Source organism: Canis lupus, chromosome 5 (genome assembly GCF_011100685.1).
Source record: "Canis lupus familiaris isolate Mischka breed German Shepherd chromosome 5, alternate assembly UU_Cfam_GSD_1.0, whole genome shotgun sequence".
In the NCBI taxonomy this organism is placed as follows: domain Eukaryota; kingdom Metazoa; phylum Chordata; class Mammalia; order Carnivora; family Canidae; genus Canis; species Canis lupus.
In genome coordinates, this window is record NC_049226.1 from 58,541,652 (window position 1) to 58,564,796 (window position 23,145).

General features: G+C 63.2%; 1 protein-coding gene across 1 annotated transcript in view; it reads right to left on the reverse strand.

The window, feature by feature from the left end:
* The window catches only part of MEGF6 (multiple EGF like domains 6), an 86,859-nt gene that overhangs the window by 8,099 nt on the left and 55,615 nt on the right, over nt 1–23,145 (reverse strand). The window contains exons 6-22 of the mRNA XM_038538815.1: nt 20,113–20,235; nt 12,118–12,243; nt 11,441–11,563; nt 10,091–10,213; nt 9,607–9,744; nt 9,027–9,146; nt 8,550–8,672; nt 7,872–8,048; nt 7,511–7,642; nt 6,733–6,861; nt 5,072–5,200; nt 4,265–4,399; nt 4,047–4,181; nt 1,442–1,567; nt 756–887; nt 536–664; nt 308–439 (exon numbers count right to left, since the gene is read on the reverse strand). Coding sequence (XP_038394743.1) covers nt 308–439; nt 536–664; nt 756–887; nt 1,442–1,567; nt 4,047–4,181; nt 4,265–4,399; nt 5,072–5,200; nt 6,733–6,861; nt 7,511–7,642; nt 7,872–8,048; nt 8,550–8,672; nt 9,027–9,146; nt 9,607–9,744; nt 10,091–10,213; nt 11,441–11,563; nt 12,118–12,243; nt 20,113–20,235 — 2,232 coding nt within the window. The remainder of the gene's footprint in view (nt 1–307; nt 440–535; nt 665–755; nt 888–1,441; nt 1,568–4,046; nt 4,182–4,264; nt 4,400–5,071; nt 5,201–6,732; nt 6,862–7,510; nt 7,643–7,871; nt 8,049–8,549; nt 8,673–9,026; nt 9,147–9,606; nt 9,745–10,090; nt 10,214–11,440; nt 11,564–12,117; nt 12,244–20,112; nt 20,236–23,145) is intronic.

Genomic DNA, 23,145 nt, shown 5'->3' on the forward strand with positions numbered 1-23,145 from the left:
AGGGGAGGGCGGGAGGCATACACGGAAGGTCACGGCCCTCAACCCTGCCCCCCTCCAGGGACCTGCTCCCTGCTCTCCCTGCTTGCTGCTCCGGGTGCACCTGACAGGCTCAGGTAGGCTGGGGGGGAGGGCAGGGGCTGGGAGCTGGGCCTAGCGGGACAAGGGAGCTGAGGGAGCTCAGGGGAGGAGCCCCCTGCCCATCCCGTGAACAGAAGGGCAGGACCAGGACCCCGGCACGTGTGTGCATGGGTGCGTGTATATGCATGCCCGTGTGTGGGAGCGTGGCTGTGGGTGGGCCAGGACTCACGCTGTTCACACCGAGGGCCTGTGTAGCCGGCCTCACACACACACAGGCCACTGACTGCGTCGCAACTCCCGTGGCCTGGGCTGCAGGTGCAGGGGTGGCTGCAGTCAGGTCCCCAGCGCCCGCCGTCACAGGCTGCAACACAGCCCGCATCAGCCTTCCCAGGCCCAGCAGAGGCATGGGCACCGTGGCTAGGCCAGGCCCCCAGCCCCCACACTGTGTGCCACCTACCTCTCTGGCAACTGAGGCCGGTCCATCCAGGGGCACAGCTGCAGCGCCCCGTGACCGGGTGGCAGAGCCCATCGTTGGCGCAGGAACATCTCATCTGGCAGCCAGGCCCAAACCAGCCTGCTGGGCACGCTGCGGGACCAGGGAGTGTAAGTGCGGAGGGGCGCCTGAGGGCGCAGGCGAAGGGCTGACTGTACTGCGGGTCGGGGGACACCATACTCACTGTCCTGGCAGCGGCTGCCCACGTAGCCGGGGCGGCACAGGCAGGCTCCAGTCCCAGGCTCACAGGCAGCTCCATGCTCACACGCTGGGCAGATCTCCTGGCAGCCGAGCCCCCAGCGGCCCTCGGGACAATCTAGGCACCAACCCCCCCCCACAAGCAGTCAGTCTCCTGCCCCATCCCAGGGCCTCCATCATAACCTAGGACTGGGAATTGCTGCTGCCAACTAAGCTGGCCCAGGGGAGGAGGAGGGGGGTCATGGGAGCTCCCAACTTTCATGGGCTGCAGAGCACCACCCCCAGAAGATGACTTTGCTCCGGGACAGCTCAGAAAGCAAAACAGGAAGCCCATCACAGGATGGGAGATGCCCATGTGGTGGGCAGGCAGCCTGGAGGGCAAACCACAGCCCCCGGGGAGGGCTAGGGACTCTGCTGGCCAACCTGACACCCCAGCTGACAGGTTCCCTGTGCACCCCTCAATGGGGTGTGGCCACCCAGGTCAGCACAGACTCCCCAGCCCAGACCCAAGGGTGGTTTGGCGTGGGCTCCCAGCTGTTAAGGACAGGCCTGGGGTCTGCAGGACCAATCGTGGTCCAGGCTGGGGTCCCCAAACTTGGTCCAGGATTGGGACTACCCAGAGTCAAATGGCAGGGGAGGTGGGGGGTATCATAGGACACTGCTGCCACTCACCTGCCCCACAGTCATCCCCAGTTTTCCCTGGAGGGCACAGGCACTGCCCCGTAACCCGGTTGCAGGGGGCCCCCCCACAGTAACAGGAGCCAGAGCAGTTCACACCGAACGTCCCTGCTGGGCACTCTGCCGGAAAGAATGAGAAGGCCTCAGCCACCTGCTTGTGGAGCTGCCCCCTGCCCCAGCGGGGCTGCTGGGCACAGCCAGGGTCCCCTGGGCAACCACAGGAGCACACAGCCAGGAGGGGCCTGCTTGGGCTGATGGTGCACGGAGGGGAGGGGATGCAGGGCAGACTCTGCGGGCACCCAACACCATGGGGCCATCCTGGAGGGCACTGGAGCAAGCTGGAGGCAGCTCTGCCTCTTTCCTTCCCCCTCCCTGGCATAGCCTGCAGGCACCACTGTCCCCACCCTGCCAGGTCACCCAGGACAAGTCTGGTCCCTTGGTCTCAGATCTCCAAAGAGCATGGGGTGGGGTGGGGTGGGGGTCTGCATACACCACTTTACCCTCAGCCCTCTCCCAGCAGGTCGGAGGCAGTCATGGGCATCAGGCGGGGGCCTCCTAGAGTACTGGGTCCCCCAAACCTCTGCTCAGCAGAGGGTCGGCAAGACCCCAGGTAAGAGAGCAGAGACCAAGGAGTGAAAGCCTCCTGAGCACTGGCTGGGGTGCTCTGTGCCCACAGCAGGGCCACAGCGAAGAATGTGGGTGCCAGGACCCTTGTGCCCCCCCTGAGGACGTGCCGAACCCCTGGCGCTGGAAGCCCCTGACCAGCCTGGGCGCAACCTCTCCCATAGCCCACCAATCCCAGTAACCCTGGGAAGCCCTGAAGCTCCTCCGCTTGAGCTGCCAGGAAAGCTCTTGCAGGCCCAGGAAGGTGGACACAGACACGGAGCCGCTAAGCAGAACACTCCTGGGGGTGTGGGGGGAACACACGGTGCCCTGGGAAGGAGTGTCAGCGGGATGGGTGGAGTCCCAGCCCGGGGGCTTTCCACGACGGGCAAAGGGGCTCCAGGGAAGAGGGCACAGCCTAGTGAACCCCGTCCTGAGGGCACATCACCCACGGGCACCCGCCCGCCTCCACAGGGTCCACAGCGTCTACAGGATCCGCAGGATGGGAGGTGCCCACAGGCTTCCCCACAGCGGGGACCAGGGAACGGAAGCCCTCACAGCATCAGCTGAAGTGGTCCCGTCCGGCTGCAGGGAGCCTGGCAGACAGGCATTTGGGCTGTAAATCTTTGCAAACCTGACAACAGTGGGGAGCCCATCATTCCTAGGAGGCATTTCCTGCGGGGCATCCTCAGGGCACAGGGGACTGCCCAGAAAACAGGAGAAATGAGAGAAAGTAGACCAGCAGAGAAGGGTGGCGGTGGGCAGGACGGCTGCTTCTCCAGGGAGACCTCCTGGCCGCTGCAGGATGGGGAGCAGGTACCCAGGTGCCCATGGGCTCATGTGCACAAGCACTCCTGAGTGTCTACTGGGATCGAGGGGAGGCCCAGAGAAGGGTCAGGGGTCCGGACAGGAAGACAGGAAAGCAGGTGCTGAAGGGCACCAGACACCATGGAGCCCCTTGTGCTGCACGTGGGGCTGGGGGGGGTCTAGGCTGGGTTCCCAGCACCCCACACTCCTCTCCTGGACCCCTGGGACCCAAGAGCCCTGCAGGGGACCATCGCTGTGATCTCCAGGACCACACTCTGGAGGGATGTGGCCTGGGTGCAGAGGGAGACACAGACCCCTTGGCTCAGACTGGGGCCCCAGGGCCCCTCCTCGTTGCCCATAGGGGACAGGCCAAGGCTAGGGGGAGGTCGAGACAGTCGGTCCCCAGGCATGCTCACAACAGTCACCCTGCAGGTCCGGTGGTCCCCATACACCAGGGGTCAACAGGTGTGGACAGTGCACACACCACGTGCCATGGGAGGTCCCCAGCCGCCTGCACCCTGTGAATGGTGCTGGGCCACCCCAGGACTCCTGCTGAGAGTGCTCCTCCCCCCACATCTGCCTGGGGTATGAATGTGGACCGAGCCTCCAGCCATGCTCACCATCCTGCACCCTTTCCCTCCACCCCCAGACCAGGGCAGCCATGCGGAGGGCCTTACTCATGCTCCAGGTTCCACGCACAACACACCACGCTCCATGCTCTGTGCACCAAGTTCCGTGCACCACACACCATACACTGCACTCCACATACCATGCACCACACTGCGTGCACCATGCTCCACACCCCACATTGCACCTCCAGCCCTAGTCTACACTTCAGGCAGCTTCCCAGGTCCCGCAAACGCAGACCCACCAGGAAGGAGTGCCAGCACCCCAGATGCCGGCACACTAGCGAGTGGAGGGGCGAGCAAGGAGACAACAATGTTGGGGGGCACGACCCCTTCCCTGGGCCAGGCCCTGGGCACACAGACCCACTCCTGCCCCAGCAGGCCCGACCAGCACACCGGGGATAGGCAGGCCAGTGCGAGTCACCACTGTGCAGCCACACAGGGCCAAGGCAGGTAGAAGCGCCCTCGGGACCAGGCTGCACGGCCAACTCAGCCTCCTGCTCAGAGCACTTCTGGGGGCCCACCCCTCCTGACCCTGGGCATCGCGGGGGCCCGCCACTGACCTTGGTCGCAGCCCTTCCCCTGGTAGCCGGCAGGACACTGCTTCTCACACTGGCCGCTGATGGGGTCACAGGCCACGCCCTGAGGGCAGGTGCACGCCTGCAGGCACCCTGGCCCAAAGAAGCCTGGCGCACACTCTGCAGAGGGTGAGGGGAGACGGGCCTTCAGGGTCAGCCAGCCTGGGGACCCCCACCCCACCACCCCACCACCCCGCACTCACCGTCCTGACATCGCTCGCCCTGGAAGCCTGCCTTGCAGGAACAGCTGCCGTCTCTCCGGTCACAGGCAAGCGTGTTCTGCTGCTCACACTGGCACTCCTCAGAGCAGCCTGGCCCAAAGGCCCACGGCGGACAGGCTGCACCCACAGAACCAAGAGGGGGGGCCTGCCTGCTTGCATGTACCAGCCCCCAGGGCCCACAGGAGAGGCCCTGCCTGCCCCAGACACTGCTGTCCAAAGCAGGGGGCCACTGAGCCTGTTCTGCAGGTGAGACACAGGGTCCCAGCAGAATCTAGGCACCTGCCCTGGGTCATGCCACTTCCCAGCCAGGAGCCTCTCAGAATCCTCCTCGTCCCCCATCAAGTGACCCTTCTACAAGGTAGGGTACAGAGGACCTAGATAACATCTATTCATTGTCACCCACCTTTTCTCCACCAGCCCTACTGGGGATCAGGACTCATCTTTGCTGCTGGGAAATTCCAAGAGCCAAGGAGAACCCTGTGCCCCAGGGAGGGAGGCCTGCCCCTGCCCACACTGCTGCCTGCCCATTAGCCTGGTTGGGACCAGGAGGCATTAGAAGGCTGGGGATCACCCACCCAGACGCCCTGAAGGCCCCCACAGTCCAGAGGATACAGTTCTGCGTCCCTGGGGTGGAGCCCGCATCCCATGGGGGTACCTCAGAGCCTCACGTCCTCACCTGCAGATGAACGGTCACTCCCAAGCCATAGTGTGGGCAGCAAGGAGCAGCGGCCCTACTACAGTGTCACCCCCTGTCCCCACGGACACAGGCAGCCAGGGCAGGGGACTCACCCAGGTGGCAGAAGCGGCCGTAGAGCCCTGGATCACAGAGGCAGGCCCCATAGAGGCGGTGGCACCGGCCACGGTTAGCACAGTGGCACTTCTTGTGGCACTGCTTGCCGTAGAAGCCCTTGGGGCAGCCTGCGAGAGGCAGGGCCTCTTGAGTGCCCACCTGGACATGTCCCCTTGCCCGTGGAGATGCTCCAAGCATCCCCCATGCTGAGCACAGGAGCTAGGAGTGGCCCAGGCCACTGGGGCAAGGCCACTAGCAGCCTGAGGTCTCAGCATCCTAGACAGGGAGGGGCCCAGGGGGGGCAGACAAAGGCACTACGAGGACAGGGCAGACACAAGATGAGCCATGGATGTGGCCATCTGCCCTGGCTGGCCTGGCTCCTCAGCGTCTGTGGTCTGGAGAACGGCCCAGGGCGTGAAGCCAAGCACATTCTTCAGCATACGCGTGGGAGATGCATAGCGACCTCACCCCAGTCTGCTTCTGACCCCCATCTGCATCCTGACTCACATCCCTCGGTGGTGACCTAACCCAACCTCTGTCCCCCAGACGAGGCCAGCGCCCCAGGCCCAAGCTCAGGGGAATGTGGGTCAGGAGAAGCCTTTTGGATTTCCTCCCCAGACTGCCTCCCTCAGGGTCACTCCTGCCCTGTCCTGCCTCCTGAAGGGCTGCAGGGAGCTAGACGGTCACCCCAACACACATCCATGTCTGAGTCCCTGGGACCTATGGATGAGACCCTCCTAGGTTATCCTAATCCTATGAGCGTCCATGAAGGAGAAAGGAGAGGAAAGCCAGACTCGGGAAGGCAGAGGCAGAGGCTGGAGGGACACAGCCCCAGACCCCGGAGAGCCCAGAGTCCAGGAGGAGCCCTCCCGCCCAGCCTCTCCCAGGACAGGCGCCCCAGGCTCACCTGCACAGGTGCACTTCCCCACAGGACCCTCATGGACACCCCCATGGAGACCCAGGCCCCGGGGAAGCCCCGCCATGTCACAGGCAGAAGCACAACATAAAACCTTAACCTGCCAGGAGCCCAGGATCCCTTCAGAGCTCTGCACACAGGCAGCTTCGAGTGGAGGGCAGATCTCAAAGGGAAGGGTGGCCGTGAAGTCCCACCAGAGGGAACAGGAGGCCCTGCAAGGCCCAGCCCTACAGCTGCAGGAATGGCTTCCAGTGACTGAAACTACTCCCTCGCTAAGGCAGGAAGTTCTCAATACCTTAACTACGCTCTCCAATAAAAGAGGCAGAATTTTAAATGTCTGCAGACCTAAAGGCGATGCATCAGCTGCCTGGAAGACTTATTTACGGGGACCCTAGAATTCCTTCAAAAATGTAGGCGCTTTGCAGTCCGAAAGGACAGTGGTCTTGTCCCATGCAGCCATCAAAGAGATCTACTTGAATACTTCCAGGGACAGGGAGCTCACTACCTCAAAGGGGTGCCCGCTGCACAAGTGCTACTCTGCTAAGTCATCAACAGGTGCTACAGTTGGGCCCCAGGAGAAGCAAACAGTGAAAACGCTGCACCACTCCCATCGTGCGGCCTTCCCCCTCTCCACTCCCACAGAAGGCAGGCGGCAAGGAGAAAGCTGGCAGGCCAGCTGCCGAGCTGTGTCCTGTCCCCTCCACCCCAGGGATGCTCCAGAGTCCCAGGAGGGGCTGCACCCACCGTCCTCACAGCGGGTCCCACCGACGCCAGGAGGGCAGCGGCAGGCGCCCGTCACAGGGTCGCAGGTCCCACCGTTCTGACAGCCGCAGGAGAGGCTGCAGTTCTTCCCGAAGGTGTCTGGAGGACAAGCTGCAGGCAGGGGCAGTGGAGCACGAGGGTCACAGCCTGCAGGAGTCTGGGCCCGGAAGGCCCTCTGGGGGACATCGAGACACCCTCCCAGGGAGTGAGCCACCCGCGCCACAAACAGTGCCATTGCGCCCCCAGTCCTGCCCCAGCACATGGCAGGCATCGCTAACCAGTCCCGCGTCCTCTCCCTCTGAACTGCGGCACGTCCACCTTCTCAGCAGGGCTTTCCACAGGCAGAGCCCCGGAGATGGTCACGACGGCCCTGAACCAACCAGCGCCGTGTGCCTGGCCCAGGGTTACAGGACAGAGGCAGGGAGAGCAGGTCCCGCTACCAACCTGCCAGGCGGCCTGGGTCGTGGCTGCTCTCACCCAGGACCTGGACGGGACCGGCCCGCCCACCAGCTACTCTGTGTCACACCCCCTTCGCTGCCTTAGCTGTTGGCCTGCCTGACCCCAGACCATCCACGAGGGGCAGACGCCAGGCCCCACCAGGCCCCTCCAGGCCCCACCAGGCCCCAGGCTCCCCCAGCGCCTACAGCAGCGCCTGGCACTGAGTGGGCTGCCCATGGACTGTGGGATCGAGTGGGTGGGCCCACCGGCCCCCCTGCCCAGGGTCCCAGGACTCATGCCACCCCCAGCACCACAGCCTCACTCTCATTGCAGATGAGCCCAGTCCAGCCCTCGGGGCAGTCACAGCCGTCCAGGCCCGGGAGGCAGGCCCCCCCATTCCGACAGTCGTCACAGGTGAGGCTGCAGTCCTGGCCAAAGGACGCGTCCAGGCAAACTGGGGGCAGATTGGGGTGTAGGGGGCATGTCAGGGCCTACCTGGTCCAGCCGGGCTCAGCCCCACACATGCTGTGCAAACCCAGCACCTTCTCTGGGCCTCGGTCAAACAAGACCACTACAGGGCTCTTCCTCAAGCTCAAGACCACAGGGTGGGCAGCGGCTGGGCCAAGGGGGCGCTGGCTGTGGCCCCTGAGAGCAGAAGCCCCACGGCTGGGCCCACCTCTCACCAAACTTCTCCATCAGCGTGTGTTCGCCCCGGGCCTCTGCTGCCTCCTCTTCCTCCTGGGCCCCGATGTAGTCGTCTTGGAAGAGGTGGGGCAAATCATCCTGGAGCATCGCCACATGTGGAAGGGGCCGCACGACGGGCAGCTGGCCGTCGAGGTCCACCTCGGGTATCTCCAGGGCTGGGTGGGGTCACAGAGGCCCCTTAGCCTCTGCCACCCACCTGTCCCCCCAGTACTGGACCCTCCTGCCCCTCGCTGCCCAGAGCCCACAGGTGGCTCAGAGCCTGAGCCCCACCGCCTGTGAGCTCCCACCTACAGCCCCTGCTGTGCCCATCCCTCCTCAGCCTGGTGGCAAGGGAGCATCCCAGTTGCACTCCTGACCCAGCACGGATGGGGAGGTAGGGGCAGGGGCAGCTGTCTTCCCTTTGGATGCTGTCCTCACTTCTGTCCCTTGTGTCACCTGGGCAGGGCAGGAGCTAGACCACCCAGGACCCCCTGGCAACACCCTGCCCTGGAGGATGCCCCTCTGGCCAGCCCCTTCCCGTACCCTGTTGCCCCAGGCCTGGCCCACAGCAGGAGGCAGGACTGAGGTGGGCCCAGCCAGCCAGGAGGGGACGCGTGGGGACACCAGGAGCAGGTGCCTAGAAGGCAGGGTCCCTGAGGTGAGAGGGGCAGACTCACGGACACAGCCCCTGCGGTCCTCATCCAGCCGGAAGCCAGCCTCACAGGAGCACTGGAAGGAGCCGGCCAGGTTGGCGCAGTGGTGCTCACAGCCGCCGCGGCCGGAGGCACATTCATCCACGTCTGCGGGCAAACCCGGGGTTGATGGGGTGGGGCCTATCCTCTGGGGGTCAGGGATCAGGGCCCTCCCAGCCTGCCTCTGCCCACTGGACTAAGGCCGTGGCTGCAGCTGCTGGAGGATGCCCACACCACAGCCGTCCTCCTGGCTCCAGCGTCAGAGCAACAGGGAAAGCCGGGCCAGGAGCAGCCAGGGGTGCAGGCCTAGCCTGTGCATGAGCCACTGCTGGTGGGGGTCACAGGCAGGTCCGCACGGCCCTGTAGACACCAGGCACTCAACCAAGTCCTGGAGGCAGAGCACAGGGAGGGGCCAGCCTGGGCCCCAAGGGACCCCCACTCCCCCCGCTTCCCCTCACTCACCCTCACATCCGCAGCCATCAGTGCTGAGCCGGTAGCCGGCGTAGCAGCCACACTCATACCCGCCGGGGCTGTTGGTGCAGACCTGCTGGCAGCACGGTGAGTCAGCGCAGTCGTCCACGTCTGCGGGGCACACACCAAGGCCGCTGGCACCTGCTGGCTCGCACGCCCTCCCACACCCACCAACACACGTGCCCCCGCATGCGCTCACACATATCCATGCACTGTCCCTGCCTCCTGCACACACACACATAGGATGTATGCCATGGCCCTACGGCCACCAGCTGGCTGTAGGGGCCAGATTCGGGGGCTGCAGGGTGGTGAGGAGTCCAGCTTGTAGCGGGGTCCCTCCTGAAGAGGGGACCCCACACACCCCAGGGTTCCAGGTGCTGCTCCCAGCACTCGGGACTGAGCAGAGGGGAGGAGGGAAGCCTGGATGGGGTGTGGGTGGTGGGTGCTCAGCATCATCATGCTGCCCAGGGCAGAGCAAGCAGGACGGGGAGGGGACCCAGAAGCAGCTGCCCAGTCACAGCATCAAGCCCTTGTGCAGATGGGAGGCAGGTTGCAGGGAACCCGTGCGCACCGATGCACGTCTTCTGGTCCTCATCCAGCTCGTAGCCACGGGGGCAGGTGCAGAGGGGCCCCGCACTGCTGTGGCTGCAGCCATGCGAGCAGCCCCCGTTGTTGGCCTCACAGCTGTTCACGATCTCCATCTCGATACCTGCGAGGAGACCACCACAGGGATGTGGGGTGGGGGCTAGGTGATCCCTGCCGGTGGTCCTCCCTGGCCCCAGCAGCCAGGTCTTGGCCCCCAGGCCCTTCCTACTGGGAAACGGGCAGCACACAGCTCCTGGGCTGGGGGGCTCTGGAACATCCTGCCGAGCTCCCCACTCCCCTCCTCAAGCCCACGCAGCCCCACACCCAGCATTCCCCTGCCCTGGGCAGGAGAGCTCCTCCCCTTGGCCAGCCCACAGCATGCCAGTGACTGTGGGGAACTGGGGAAGTGAGCTGCTGCCCCGGGTCCCTCCACAGCCCAGGGCAGCAATGCCCGCCCACCATCCACTCACGGTAGCACTGCCGGCCATCAGCACCCAGCTCGTAGCCAGCGTGGCACATGCACTTAAAGGACCCCCGGGTGTTGAGGCAGCCGTGGGCGCACTGGGCCTGCCCTGTGGCACATTCATCCACATCTGGATGGGAGAGATCAAGTCAGGGGGGCTCTGGGCTGCTGGCCTGGGAGGGGCAGCCCCTGGGGAGAGGCCTCCGTATAGAGGGGTCTCCCTGGGGGTCCAGGCTCAGGCCCACTGTGCTGGGAGGGGTCCCCCCTGGGTGTCAGGCCTGCCGTGCCAGAAGGGGTCCCCCTGGGGTTCAGGGCTCAGGCCCTCTGTGCCGAGAGGGGCCACCCAGGGTTCTATTCCTACTTCCTGTTCCCCGGCTTCACGACCAGGGCAGCCCACCTGAGCATCGCCGTTCTCCTCAACAGGACCAGGTGCAGAGTCATGCTCCCTCTCAGAGCGAGGACACAGGTCTGCCCTGGAGCCCCACCAGCTTGCATCCCTGCCCGCAGCATCAGGGAGGGGGGTCCGTCTCTGAACTCACCTCCCATGACAGTGCCACCCCACAGTCACCAAGCCCGGTATAGGGCCTGACACAGGAGGGGTCTTTCCCAGGGGCTGTCTACCCACATCACTGGCCATTAGGGCCCAAACCCCGGTGTGCAATCCCCGCCACTGCTCTGGTCACAGCCCCTGAGATTCCTTGGGATGAAGCTGACCCTCAGCCCGACCCCTGCAGAGCCCATTGCGGCCCCTGCACCCCGAGCAGCAGGCCAACAGCACCTAACACACCCCTTCCTGGTGTCAGCACCCTGGGGCACCCCTGTCTCTCGGACCCCCGCCGGGAATGCCTGGGGGAAAGGCCACAGCCTGCCCTGGGTACACCCTGAGGGTTACAGGGGATGTGCAAGACCCCTGCTCAGAGCTGCATGTGCAGGGAGGAGGGAGCCCCCAACTCCTGTGATGGGATAATGAACACGGCCAGCCGCTCAGCGCACTCCCCTGAGGCAGAGGATGAAGAAGCACGTATCTAGAAAGTGGTGCCCAACTGGGACCTGGGACAATTCTAAGTGTGCATGCTAACAACCGGCAGAAACATCCAGAAGTTGGCCTTAGAGATGGCACCGGGGCTACAGAGATGCCCCTTCCTTTCTCCTTGTGGTCTCCTGTTTCCATGACAACCACGCACTACTAAGCTAATACAAGAACTACTTAAAAACACGACCCGAGATCTCCCGCTTACTTCTGCCAAAATAAGACTTGGGCTCCTGGTCCTTGTCCCCTCCCCATCTCCACCCTTGGGGCCCAGGACCCCCAAAGCTGTCCCCAGGGTGGGGCAGGGTACGGGGAGAGGCACCTTACCTTCGCAGGACCTGCGGTCAGCTGCCAGCAGGAAGCCCGCACGGCACTCACAGTGGGCAAGGCCCCGGCGCGCCTGGCACGTGTGCATGCAGCCACCATTCCGGTCTGCGCATGGATTCCTCCCTGTGGCCACAGGCCCAGAGGGATGGAGGCAAGGGGTAGGTGGGGTGCTCCTCAGGCCTGGGGTGCCTCAGGCCTCTCAGGAGCCCCCCTCCCCATGCTCTTGTTCCTTTGGGCTCCAGTCCAATGGGCTCTCCCAGATGTGGGAGCCCCAAGACACCTCCGAGAAGACAGCTCCTCCTGACCTGCAACCCCCCAGCCCTGCAACCCCCCAGCCCTGCAACCCAAGGCCACTCTGCCTCCACTGTTCAGCCCCTCCACCCACCCTTGCTCCTGGCCAACAGGCGTGTGATCCCTGAGCACAGCTGAAGGAGCTTCATCCCCAACACCCACCAGGGGCTAGACGATGCCCAAAACACGCCTGGGCAGCCGAGGGGGCCCTGCCTCTCCTGAGGCCCGTGTCCAGCCCCAGCAGCCAAGCAAGGAGGTGAATCCAATATCTATCCCGGCTCCTGCCCTGGGCTTGGGTTTCAGGGTCCCTGGGTGGGTCTGTGGCTGTGTGGGGTATGACGGTCCCAGTGGGGACTCCTGAGGGCAGGCAGCACACGGACACTCACGGACACAGCGCTTTCCGTCTTCCTGGAGCTGGAACTCGGGCCGGCACTGACAGCGGTGCTGGGTCACTGTGAGCTGAACACACTCGTGCTGGCAGCCACCGTTCCCCAGGGCACAGGAATTTATGGCTGGGGACACAGACAGGAGCACAGGTCAGCCTAGGAGGAGCCTCCTGTCATCAGACACAGAGCAGGGACGAGACACGACCACCTCCTGCAGAAAGACTCCACTTCTTTCCTGTGCGTGTCCCAGGAGCAGGGACTTTGAGAGGGTGTTGACGGGTTTGGCTTCAACTTCCCAGCCCAGAGACAGGGTACGCAGAACCACGGGCCGCCTCTGGATCCTTGTCCCCAGCTGCCCCAAGGACTAGGTGTAGCCTGGCACTGCAGAGCTACCCTGCATCACCTGGCATGGAATGCAAAACACCGGGCACGCTCTGAGAGCCAGTGAGTTCGGGACCCAGGGGCCGAGCGGACTGGGAGACTCCTGGAGGAGGTGGCGGAGGTCCAGATGTCTCCACCGCCCTGTCAGGCCAGCGCAGGGGCAGGCGAGGGGTTGCCATAGATCTAGCCTCCCACTCCTCGTGGAGCAGCCCAGCTCATGCCCACCCTGCATGGTTTATGTGGGAGCAGGAGCCACAGGAGCAGCCACGACATCCACACAGACTGGGTTGTGGCCTCGAAGCTCTGAGGACACTAGGACCACACTGATGGCAGAAGCAATGCCCTTCAAGGCAGGTAAGTTTGGAAAATCCAAAACAAGGCCCTTGTGAGAGCACTCCGTTTCCTCACGTGAGGCACACAGTTTGGGAGCCTCTGCCGAGGGTCCCCTCCAAAGCCAAGCCAGCCCTGGAGGGGGGTACACCAGGAAGGACACGACTCTGTCTCCTGGTTGCACCTGCCCTGTCATATGCACAGAGAAGCAGTGGAGACATGAGGCCTGGGCCAAATCAAGATGGTCTGCTGCCCCCTTAGCCCTTTCCCCATCCTGCCACCCCCGACTCTGCGCTGATCCCCCCAGGGCCCTGCCTGCCTCTCCTCATATGCTGTGCTTTAGGCACCACCATCAGGACGCCTGGGTGGCTCAGGGGTTGAGCGCCTGCTTTCAGCTCAGGGCGTGATCCCGGGGTTCCGGGATCGAGTCCCACATCGGGATCCCTGCAGGAAGCCTGCCTCTCCCTCTCCCTCTGCCTCTCTGTGTCTCTCATGAATAAATAAATACAATCTTAAAAAAAAAAAAAGGCACCACCGTCACAGACGTTTCTGAGCATGACCTAAGCCACCCCCATTCCTGGAGCTGTTTGTCCTCATGACTCCAAGTGCATCGCTGCTTGAGACTCGTAATGGGAACCAGAAGCCCCTCCTGACAGAGGGCCAGGCACACAGAGAGGGTCTTGGAGCCCAGAGGGGTGGTAGGGGGCACCAGGAGGACCCTGGGAGTGGTGGCCGGGCTGGAAAGAAGCCCCTCCCGAAAGGCAGAGCCCCCAAGTTGAGCCCAGGGGCAATCAGACAGAAATCACCAGCGGGTGGGCCAGGCAGGGGGAGCCTGGGCCCCCATCTCCTGCTCTGCTCAAGTCCTAACATTCCAGATGCTCCCAAGCTGTGTGCGTAGTGGAGCCAAGCCCAGTGTCATCCTGCACATCATGTGCCACGGGTTTCCAGAAAGCTGAACGGGGCGGATGTTTCTCAGGCACTGGGCTGTGCAGCGCGGGGAGGGGCCGGCTCTGGCGTGGCCGGTGCCCAGAGCTGGGGGTGAGGGTTCCAGCCCCCTCGGTTGTTTCTAAACCCGGCTGTGGAACCCACCTGCCAACCCCGGGCACTCCTGCAATTAAGGACTTGGGCCCAAAGCAAAGCTGACGGCCCTTCAGAAAATGGGCAGTTAGAGGGCTAATGCTTGTGTCCCTGCAGGATTCGTATGTGTACCCCTAACCCTGAACCCCCAGTGTGTCCCTGGAGACAGAGCTTTCGTGGAGACACTTAAGGTTATAGGAGATCACAAACGTGTGGCCCTGATCCAACAGAATCTGTGTCCTTATACGAAGAGATGTGAGATCTCTGGTTCTGTATCTCCTTCTGCGGCAGGAGGACACGGGGCCAGGGGGAGGGGGCGTCCAGGAAGGGGACCCCACCAGGAACCCCCTTGGCTGGCACTTCCCACCTCCAGAGCGGTGAGAAAATACATTTCTGCTCTTCAAGCCACCCTGCTGCGGCACCTGTTCCAGCGGCCTGAGCTCATACACGCTCCCTGCCCAGCTTGTGAATCCCAGGACCCGGGGCTTCAGCCCAGGGCTGCTCGGCCCCTTGTGGGTTCCAGGAGCTGCCGGCAGGGGCCACCACCACCCACGAGCCGCAGGGGTGAGGCGTCCACTCACAGAGGCACGGGGCCCCACCGGGTCAGGAGACCGGACACACGTGGGAAACACACGACACCCGGGGTGGAGGGCCCACTCTGCCTGGGCCAGCAGGTCCCTGCTCTTGGGGCCACAGGCGGCAGCCCTGAGCCCTGGGCGGGGATCCAGGGTGGGAGCCCAGCACCAGGTGCATCCGAGCGCCAGGGAGGAAGCAGCCCGGGGGGTGCTGTGGACAGCTGGCTTGGAGCGGCTCTGGGGCGAGGCAAGGGGCTGTGCCCTGGCAGGCCCCCAGCGGGACACAGGGCTGCCAACAGGACGCAGGGCTGTCAGGGGGACGCTGCACCCACCGGCCAGTTCTGCTGCAGCCTCGAAAGCCAGCCCTGTGGTTTCTGGGCAGGCTCGGGGGTGGCCCTGGTTCCCGCTGCCTTCACGGGGTTTGGTAATTACTGCTCTCAGACTGGCTTGGTTTTTCGAGGTCCCAAGAGTCTCACACCACGTGTGGTCAAAGGCCACCCACACAGTCCTTCCTTCTAGAAAGCCCTCTGTTGGGGACAGGACCAGCATGGCCGGGCGGGAGGGGGTGGCTGCCTGGCTGAGCCAAGGGGGACCTCTCCTGGGCTCTGCCCGCCTCAGCCCCCCAGGCCGTCGTGGGTTGCCTGCTACTCTGCCTTGTGCGTGCTATCCTGTCTCCCACCCTCAGGTTGGGGCCTCTGTCCTGCAAGGCGAGCACGATTATTGTGGCTGTGCAAGGGGCCGCCCTCACCCACGTGCCAGAGGCTGGACCGGCCGGCCTCCTCACAGACCACAAACCCACCAGCCACCACCACTCCCAGGCCCAGCCAGGGAAAGACAGCCACGACGGCGGCCCCAGGGCCCCCGTGGTGCCTACTGCCTGCCCAGCAAACCCGAGGGTAAAGCAGAGAGGTGAGCCCCCGGCTCCGCTGCAGCCCCGAGGTGCATACCAGGCTGCCGTTCACACAGCCACCCAGCCCCCGGCCCCGGCTCCAAGCTCATTTCTGCCCTGCTTACACTTACCAACCTTCCCCACCGCACGGCCCAGTCTGTCTTTGCTTCCCCGCTGGGTTTCCTCATCCAGCCCAGGGCCTGTGACCACCACCTCTGGCTCCCCTGGCTTGGGGTATGACCATCCCATCACCCCTGGGTGCCGGCAGGCTGCACTTCTGGGGTCCTGGGCAGGGAGTCTCAGGAGCAGGGCTGCTTCTCCCATGGGCCCATCCAGATACAGGGGTCCCTTGGGGCTGGGACGGCACCCTCCTTTCCTGCAGCTGCAGCTCTGGAGGGTGCTGGAGAACATTCCCAGAACCGCATGTGTGGCTCTGCAGGGATGGGTATAGAGACAAGCCTGGAGATCTGCACCTTTCCGCTGCCTGGGGCTTTGGCATCAACCCCAGATGCTGCCAGCAGGGCCTCTAGGGGGGCCAGGCAGCCTCCCCAGGCCTCCCCTCTGGGGCTGGAGGGCCTGTGAAGCCCCTTGCTACCCTCTCACTGGGAGAGCCAGGCCTGGTGGGGAGAGGGGCTGCCCCAAGGCCATGTGGCACTAGTCTGACAGAGGCCCAGGGAAAAGCAGGGCTGGGGAGCCCTTCCAACCACCCTCCTAGGAGGGGGAGAACCAGGGCAGGGGCATCTGGCTACTGTTGAAGGCGGGTGGGGCATGCATGCTGACAACAGACTCCTCCCGAAGAGCTGGTGTTGGGGCAGGGAGGCGGGTGTTAGTCCAAAAGGCAAGCAGGGGCAGAGGCCAAGGGGAGGGGCAGGACGGAGAGCCCATCTCTTCCCAGTGGCTGGCCCAGAGCATCCCATGAGACCCTCTACTGGTTGACCCAGGGATGCAGTGATCCCTCACACGGACCCCCTAGTGCATTGCCTGCCGGGCTGGAACATGGAGAAGCATCCCTGTCCGAGGCCAGGGCCCAGAAGGGACCACTAGGCAGGTGTCCTGGTGGCTCAGAGCAGCCAGCTGCAGGGAGGAGGTGGGTTTCCCTGTACCAAATGTTAAACCACCCAGCGGCGGGTCTCCATGGGTTTACAGGCTGGCGCTGTGTGAGACGTCACAACAAAGCTAGAATGACCGACCTTAACACATCACCTGACCAAAGCACTCCCAGGCCCTGAGTCAGGAAAGGAAAGAGGCCAATTCTGTGACCCAAGAGTGACAAGCAGGGTCAAGTAATCCCGAGCCCTGCTCTTCCCACCCCGGAGGCTCCCTGGCACCAGAGGGATGCCAGGCTACTTCTGCTTCTCCCAGGCCAGGCTAAGTGGGTGGTGCTCATGGGCCTCAGGCTGATGGCAAAATCCTTGCAAATTCTCATTTTTAAGAATTGAAATCTTTCTGTGTTTTATATCCACCAAATCTCTGCAAAGGAGAGATGAGAGAAAGCTGTGCATTTCCTGTCCTCTCCCTGCCTGGGAGGCAAGTTCCACAAGTGTTTCAAGGCCCCGCTTGTGTGTTTCAAGGCCCCCTCTCAAGCAGGCCTCCTCTGAGGACCTCCCGCAGCCCACAGGGCCCAGGGACATGCAGCACCCTAAGAGATCCCAGCACGCAGGACGGGGACATCCCCGGGGACACCTTCTCCACCCCCATCCCACATCTCTAATGCTCACTCCAAGCTGCTGGGTAGCATCGGGGGCCTGGGGCTGTTTCCTGCCAGCCTGCAGAGTCCCCCGAGAGCTCACAGCACCCCTCCCCCAGAAGAGGAGCCCAGAAGGCCCCAGGGGAGGGGTCCAGAGCAGCTGCACTCCAGCTGTGCAGCCTGCCCCACAGCTGCTGATACCTGTACGGATTCTTCCCATAATCATCTGCTGCAGCCCTAGGGTGGCCCAAGCTCAGAAGGCACCCTGTAAAGCTTGGACAAGAGCAGCTCCTCCCCATGTCCTGCACCCTGGGAGCTCCAAAGGACAGGGGGACAAGGCCCCACAGTTCTCAGGGGCAGGAAGTCCAGTTGCACCCCACTCAGAACGCTTGAGGGTCTAGGAGGGCCTCCATCAGGTCCCCACCTTGAAGCCACTGTCCTATGACCTGGGATGCATGGCCACCCCTGCCTACCCACCCAAGACCACCACTGCAGCTGGGCAGGTCCCTCAGCAACCAGAAGGGTACCTTAGCAAGCAGGGAGAGGCGGCCCTGTGCAAACACTTCCCGCTCTGCCTGTGGAGAAGCTTCCTGGAGACCCCTGCCCACGGTGGGAGTTTCTCTGCAAGGCCCAGGCCCCTCCAGGAAGGGCAGCTCCCAGGACACCTGGGTGGCTCAGCGGTTTAGTGCCTGCCTTTGGCCCAGGGCATGATCCTGGGGTCCCTAGATTGAGACCCACATCGGGCTCCCTGCATGGAGCCTGCTTCTCCCTCTGACTGTGTCTCTGCCTCTCTCTCTCTCTCTCTCTCTCTCTGTCTCTCATGAATAAATTAAATTTTTTTTTAAAAAAAGGAAGGGCAGCTTCCTGCAGGCTATGTCAGACAAACCCACCCCAATCCCAGACTGGGGACCAGCCTGCATCCTGGCAGGCTGCCAGCTCCCGGGGATTCCAGGTACAGAGAATTTACTAGAAATAGCCAGGTGCGTGTAGGTAAGGGGGACACAGTGTGCACTTCTGCTGGGAGTGAGGGTCAAAGAAAAGAGAAAGCCTGAGGTCAAACACCAGCATTGAGGAGACAGCTTACAGCGATGGGGGACTCCAGGAGCTGGGAACCTGCACTGAGGGAGCTGCAGGCCATCTGGAGCTCGCCTGCATGTGCAGTGCTGGGGTCCCATGCTGGGGGTGCCATGCTGGGGGTGCTATGCTGCGGGTGCCATGCTGGGGGCACCACATAGAGGGGCCGTGAGGTCCCAGCGGCTTCATGCCAGGCCGAGCAGACCACGCCCAGGAGCCCTGGCATCAGACCCCCAAAAGACTTTTAAAATAAGCAAATGGGATCCCTGGGTGGCACAGCGGTTTAGTGCCTGTCTTTGGCTCAGGGCTGGATCCTGGAGACCCGAGATCGAATCCCACGTCGGGCTCCTGGTGCATGGAGCCTGCTTCTCCCTCTGCCTGTGTCTCTGCCTCTCTCTCTCTCTGTGACTATCATAAATAAATAAAAATAATAAAAATAATAAAATAAATAAATAAATAAATAATAAAATAAGCAAATGCCACAGATCAAGACTTCTGGGGCCCAGAGCACTGACATCTCCCGGGGAAGGCTCCTACGTGGCAAGGGGATGGGCTGCGGACCACAGCGAGGCTGAAGGGCATCCCTCCTGAACTGCCCGCCGCCCATGGCTTCAAGCCTCTCTCAAAGGCCCCTCCTATCAGCACCCACATTCCTGCCATCCAGCCTCGGTGAAGGCCACTGTCAGCAGAGATGGGGAGGCCCTCGACAGACTGGGGGTGTCTCGGCCCCCCTGGACCAGCCCCCAGGGACACTCTCACCCAGAAGAAGGCTGAGAAGGGATGTCAGGGGGCCTGGGTAAACCAGCGGCTCTCAGAAGCCCCCTCTCCCAGCCCCCAACGGGTGGCAGCTGGGGGTGGCGACGCCATCGGATTTGTCTGGAAGCGCATTACAACACTTCCCACATCTGTTTCCACTTTCCGACCAGAGAAACTGCGGGGCAGCTGTCCCACTGCCCGAGCGGCGCCCGGACACGTGAGAGTGTGTGTGCCCTGAGGCCCCCCCGGGGCTGGCACGCTGCCCTGCCACATAGCAGCAAGGCACGCGGGACGAGGCCACTCAGAGCCCGCCGGGCCCGCTCCAGGCCTCCAAGGTGGAAACAAGGGATGTCCTGCCCCCAACCCCCCCCAGAGAACGACCACCACACGGCCTCCCAGACACAGTGGCCCCCTACCCTCCACCATTGCATCCAGAGCCAGCAGGGAGAGGGGCAAGGGAGGGTGGACAGCGAGCGCTGGACCCTGGCCTGCAGCCCCTCCACCTTCCACCTCAGCAGGTGCCCAGCGCTGTCCCTGGGAATCCTGTGCTTGCAGGGATGGCAGGCTGTGGCCAGGGCACCTCCAACAAGCCCACTGTCCACGGAATAAAGACCCTACAGAGGAAGTGAGGGTCGAGGTCCCGCTTCTTGGCTCCCTCTTCTCCGCCTGCCACCGGCCAATCCCTACACCTCCCAAGGCTGGGGTGGGGGGACCAGGGCCAGGAACCCTAGCTCCACAGGCCAAGACTGGCCTCATGCTCCCCTGCCCCTGCCCTCACCAGCCTCCCCTGCCACCCTGCAAGCACCCAAGTCATCCCTGAGTCTGGTCCCGGGCCTGGGACCCCACTGACCCACCACAGCTGCTGCTCAGAGAGGGCTCTAGAGTATGTTGGTGGCCCAGGGTCTCCCCGCAAGGAACATGGCCTCAGCATCCCAGGCTCACAAGGTTCTGCCTCAGCATGGGGGAGCCAGGCCCCTGGGACTCTTCTTTCCCTCCCATGCATGGAGGGGGCAGGCCGGCGAGGGCCCCCAGGAGCCGAACACACTCTGCACAATGGAGACACCATAAAAGAGGCTGCTGCTGAGCAGACAAGCCCCATAGGGTCTCCTCGTCCCAGAGTACAGGGACCCCAGCCCCATCCCACCGGGCAGACCCAGGGCAGGTGCACACCTGAGGCACGGGCCCAGAGGGAGGGCCAGCCACTTCCAGGGCCACAGGGCACTTACCCAAGCAGGTCCTGCCATCTGCATGGAGCCGGAATCCGGGCTTGCACTCGCAGAGGTAGGAGCCAGGTGTGTTCACACACCTTTGCTGACAGCCGCCATTGTGCAACTGGCACTCATCCACATCTGGATGGGGACACAGTGCCAAAGGTTAACAGCCAGTCGTCATCTGAGCTGGCCCCAGGGACCCCAATCTGGGCCCCTCACTGAGCACATGGACCCCTGCCCGGGTGCCCGAGCTCCGAGTCCATGCTTGCTGGAGCAGAGTGGGGAGAAGGCTGGGCCTATCCTCACACCTGGCCAGCCTGCACAGGAGGAAAAGCCACCACCTCTGGGGTGGCCAGGACATGGGGAGCAACTGAGAGAGTCAGAAAGAACGCAGGCAGCAGTGGTCTGACCAGTGAGGTGGCTGCAGTGGGTACTGGGCTGAGGTCAGGGGAGGCCTAGCTCCTCATGCCTTTCAAGGCTGAGCTCGGAGCACATGCTCTTTTCCAAAGCCCAAATCCAGAAACACCCTCAGGATGGTGCCAGCCGCCTCTCCAGAGCCCATGAGCCCAAAAGGAAAAGCCAGGAATTCATGAGATGCCCTTGCCCAGGCTTCGGCAAGGGGGAGGCAGGTCGAACAATGTGCCCCCAAATTCACATCCATCCTGAGGCTCAGAACGTGACCTTGAGAGGTAGGTATAATTTGTTATCCGTACTGGGTAAGATAAGCCCTAAATCCAGGACGGGTCCTGATAAGAGCTACACAGGGAGGCAGAGGGTAGACAGAGGTGGCCACAAGCCAAGGAACAGGAGTAGCCATGAGACGCTAGAAGGATGAGGCAGGGAAGCGTCTCCTCTGGAGGTTTCAGAGGGAGCTGTGGGTACCTCCATGCCGGACTTCCAGCCTCCAGAAGAATAAGAGAATATGTGTCTATGGCTGAGTTTGTTTGGGTCCCAGGAAACTAACTCAGGTGCCGTCTGCCTGAGGAGGGGGCTCCCAATGCTGGGGTCAGGAGCCCACCTGCCACATCCCCAGGACAGGACCTCGTGCAGGTCCCAGGCACTCCGCTTCTAAGAGAACAGCTCCCATCTGAGACCACCGGCCTCCAGGACAGGACACCTGTGCCCATGGTACCTCAGGCCACAGGGCAAGCGCTGACCAGAAGGGGATAAGGCCACCCCAAAGGCCTGGGGTAGCTGCCCCAGGAACCCAGCTGAGGACAGGAGAAGCAAGAAGACCCTCCCCAGAGCTAGCGGCCAGGAGGCCTGCACCCCAGGAGGGTCCCCTCCTTCTGCAGGAACACCTGCAGGTGAGGCTGCCCTCACCTCATCCCGGGGCACCAGGGGAGGCTGGGCAGCAGCTGAGGTGGTCAGAATAAGCTGCCGAAGACAACTGTGTTCCCGGCTAATGCCAGGAGAGACACAACTGTCGGGAGACACGGGGATGGAGGGAGGAGGCTGCTGCAGACACAGGGCAGCCCCGGCACACTGGGCATGGGGACGGAAGCCGGTGCCTGGGCCTCCGGCCAGCCCACACTGCAGACGCCAGCCTCACCGGCTGAGCAGCCAGCTTCCCCAACCACAAAAGCAGGGAGACAGACACACAGACGCCCCACGCAAACCTCTACGAGCCAGGACTCCACCCTCCAGTGCCCACCCGTGAAAATGCCCGCCTTCCATGCTCCCACCCTAACATGCCAGCCATCCGAGCCCACTTGTGAGGGGGGCTAGGCTCCCCCAAACACCCCAGCGCCTGCCCGCAGGCAATGCTTCCCACACATGGGAACCATGCCGCCAGCCAGCGCTCTGATATGTACCTAGACCCCCAGAAACGACACCAAACAAACCCCAGGAGGCCAGGGCCTCTGCTCAGCACACAGGCCAGGTCCACTCCAGGGAGAACCCCAAGGCCCTGCCAAGCCCTGAGACTGCCTCAGAGAGAAGATGAAGACCCACAAAGGCACTCCATTGCCTGTGGCAGCCTGGAGCTCTCTCAGAATGGAGTCAGGATGATTCTTGGGAAGAACCTTGAAGGCAGAGGTCAAAGGCTCCCCAGTAGAGCCCCAGAGAGGATGGGGGACAGAGAGCCCCAGGGCCCTCCCATAAGACAGTCAGCTGGGAGAGGGAGGGAACGGGGAATGGACAAAAGGGCAGGGCGGGCAGCACCCAGAGGGGCTCAGGGAGGAGACCCTGCCCATCCCTCCCAAGCTCAGATCCCTCTCTCTGAAAGGATCCCTAAGAGGTAAAGATGTGACCCCAGAGGGCACAGCTCTGGGCACATGGTAGGTGCTCAGTAAAGCTTTGGGGAAGATGTGCCAGGTGTGTGTAGTCCAAGGGCAGGTGGACAGCAGTCTCACAGTCTAGAGCAGCCCTGCCAGGCGTCATTCTAGCAGGTGTCATTCTGGCATGCTGCTGTGCTCCTGACAGGCCTTGGAGGCAGGTGCTGGGTGAGCAGGCAGGCAGGGCTGCTGGCTTCTGGAAACTCTGCTCTCGGCCAGCAGCTTCACGCTCATGCTCGGCTCACTGTAGATCCCCAGCTGGGGGACAGGCTGATTCGGGTGGCTCTATACCCCTGAGCCGCTCGGACACCTGGCTGGGAGGCCAAGCCCACCTGGAGGACCACATCCTCCAGCAACTCCTAGGCAGGTCCAAGCAAGCCGTCCAGGACACACTGGGAGCCCCGGACAGCATCCGAGCCTCCGCCAGCCCAGCTGCCCTGTGGGCCACAGGGACATCAAGTGGACAGTCTGGGAAGAAGCACTTAGACCTGGGGCAGGAGGTTGCCATCAGCCAGCAGGGCCCCACCAATGGGCCTGCCCCCACAGCTGAGGCCTCCCACCCTGGCTCACCCCCTGCCCACATGACCAGTGTCCTCCTGGTCCCCCCTGTTGTCCGCAAAGGGACATTCGGACACAAGTATCCATATCAGTGGACAGAAATCCTTCTCCTTGCTAAGATATACAAGGCACAGCTGCAAGCTGTCTCCCCCGGCGCTCCTCTTGGGAAGGACTGGCACACTGACTGTGGCTCCAAGCTCTCCCCTGGCCCTGG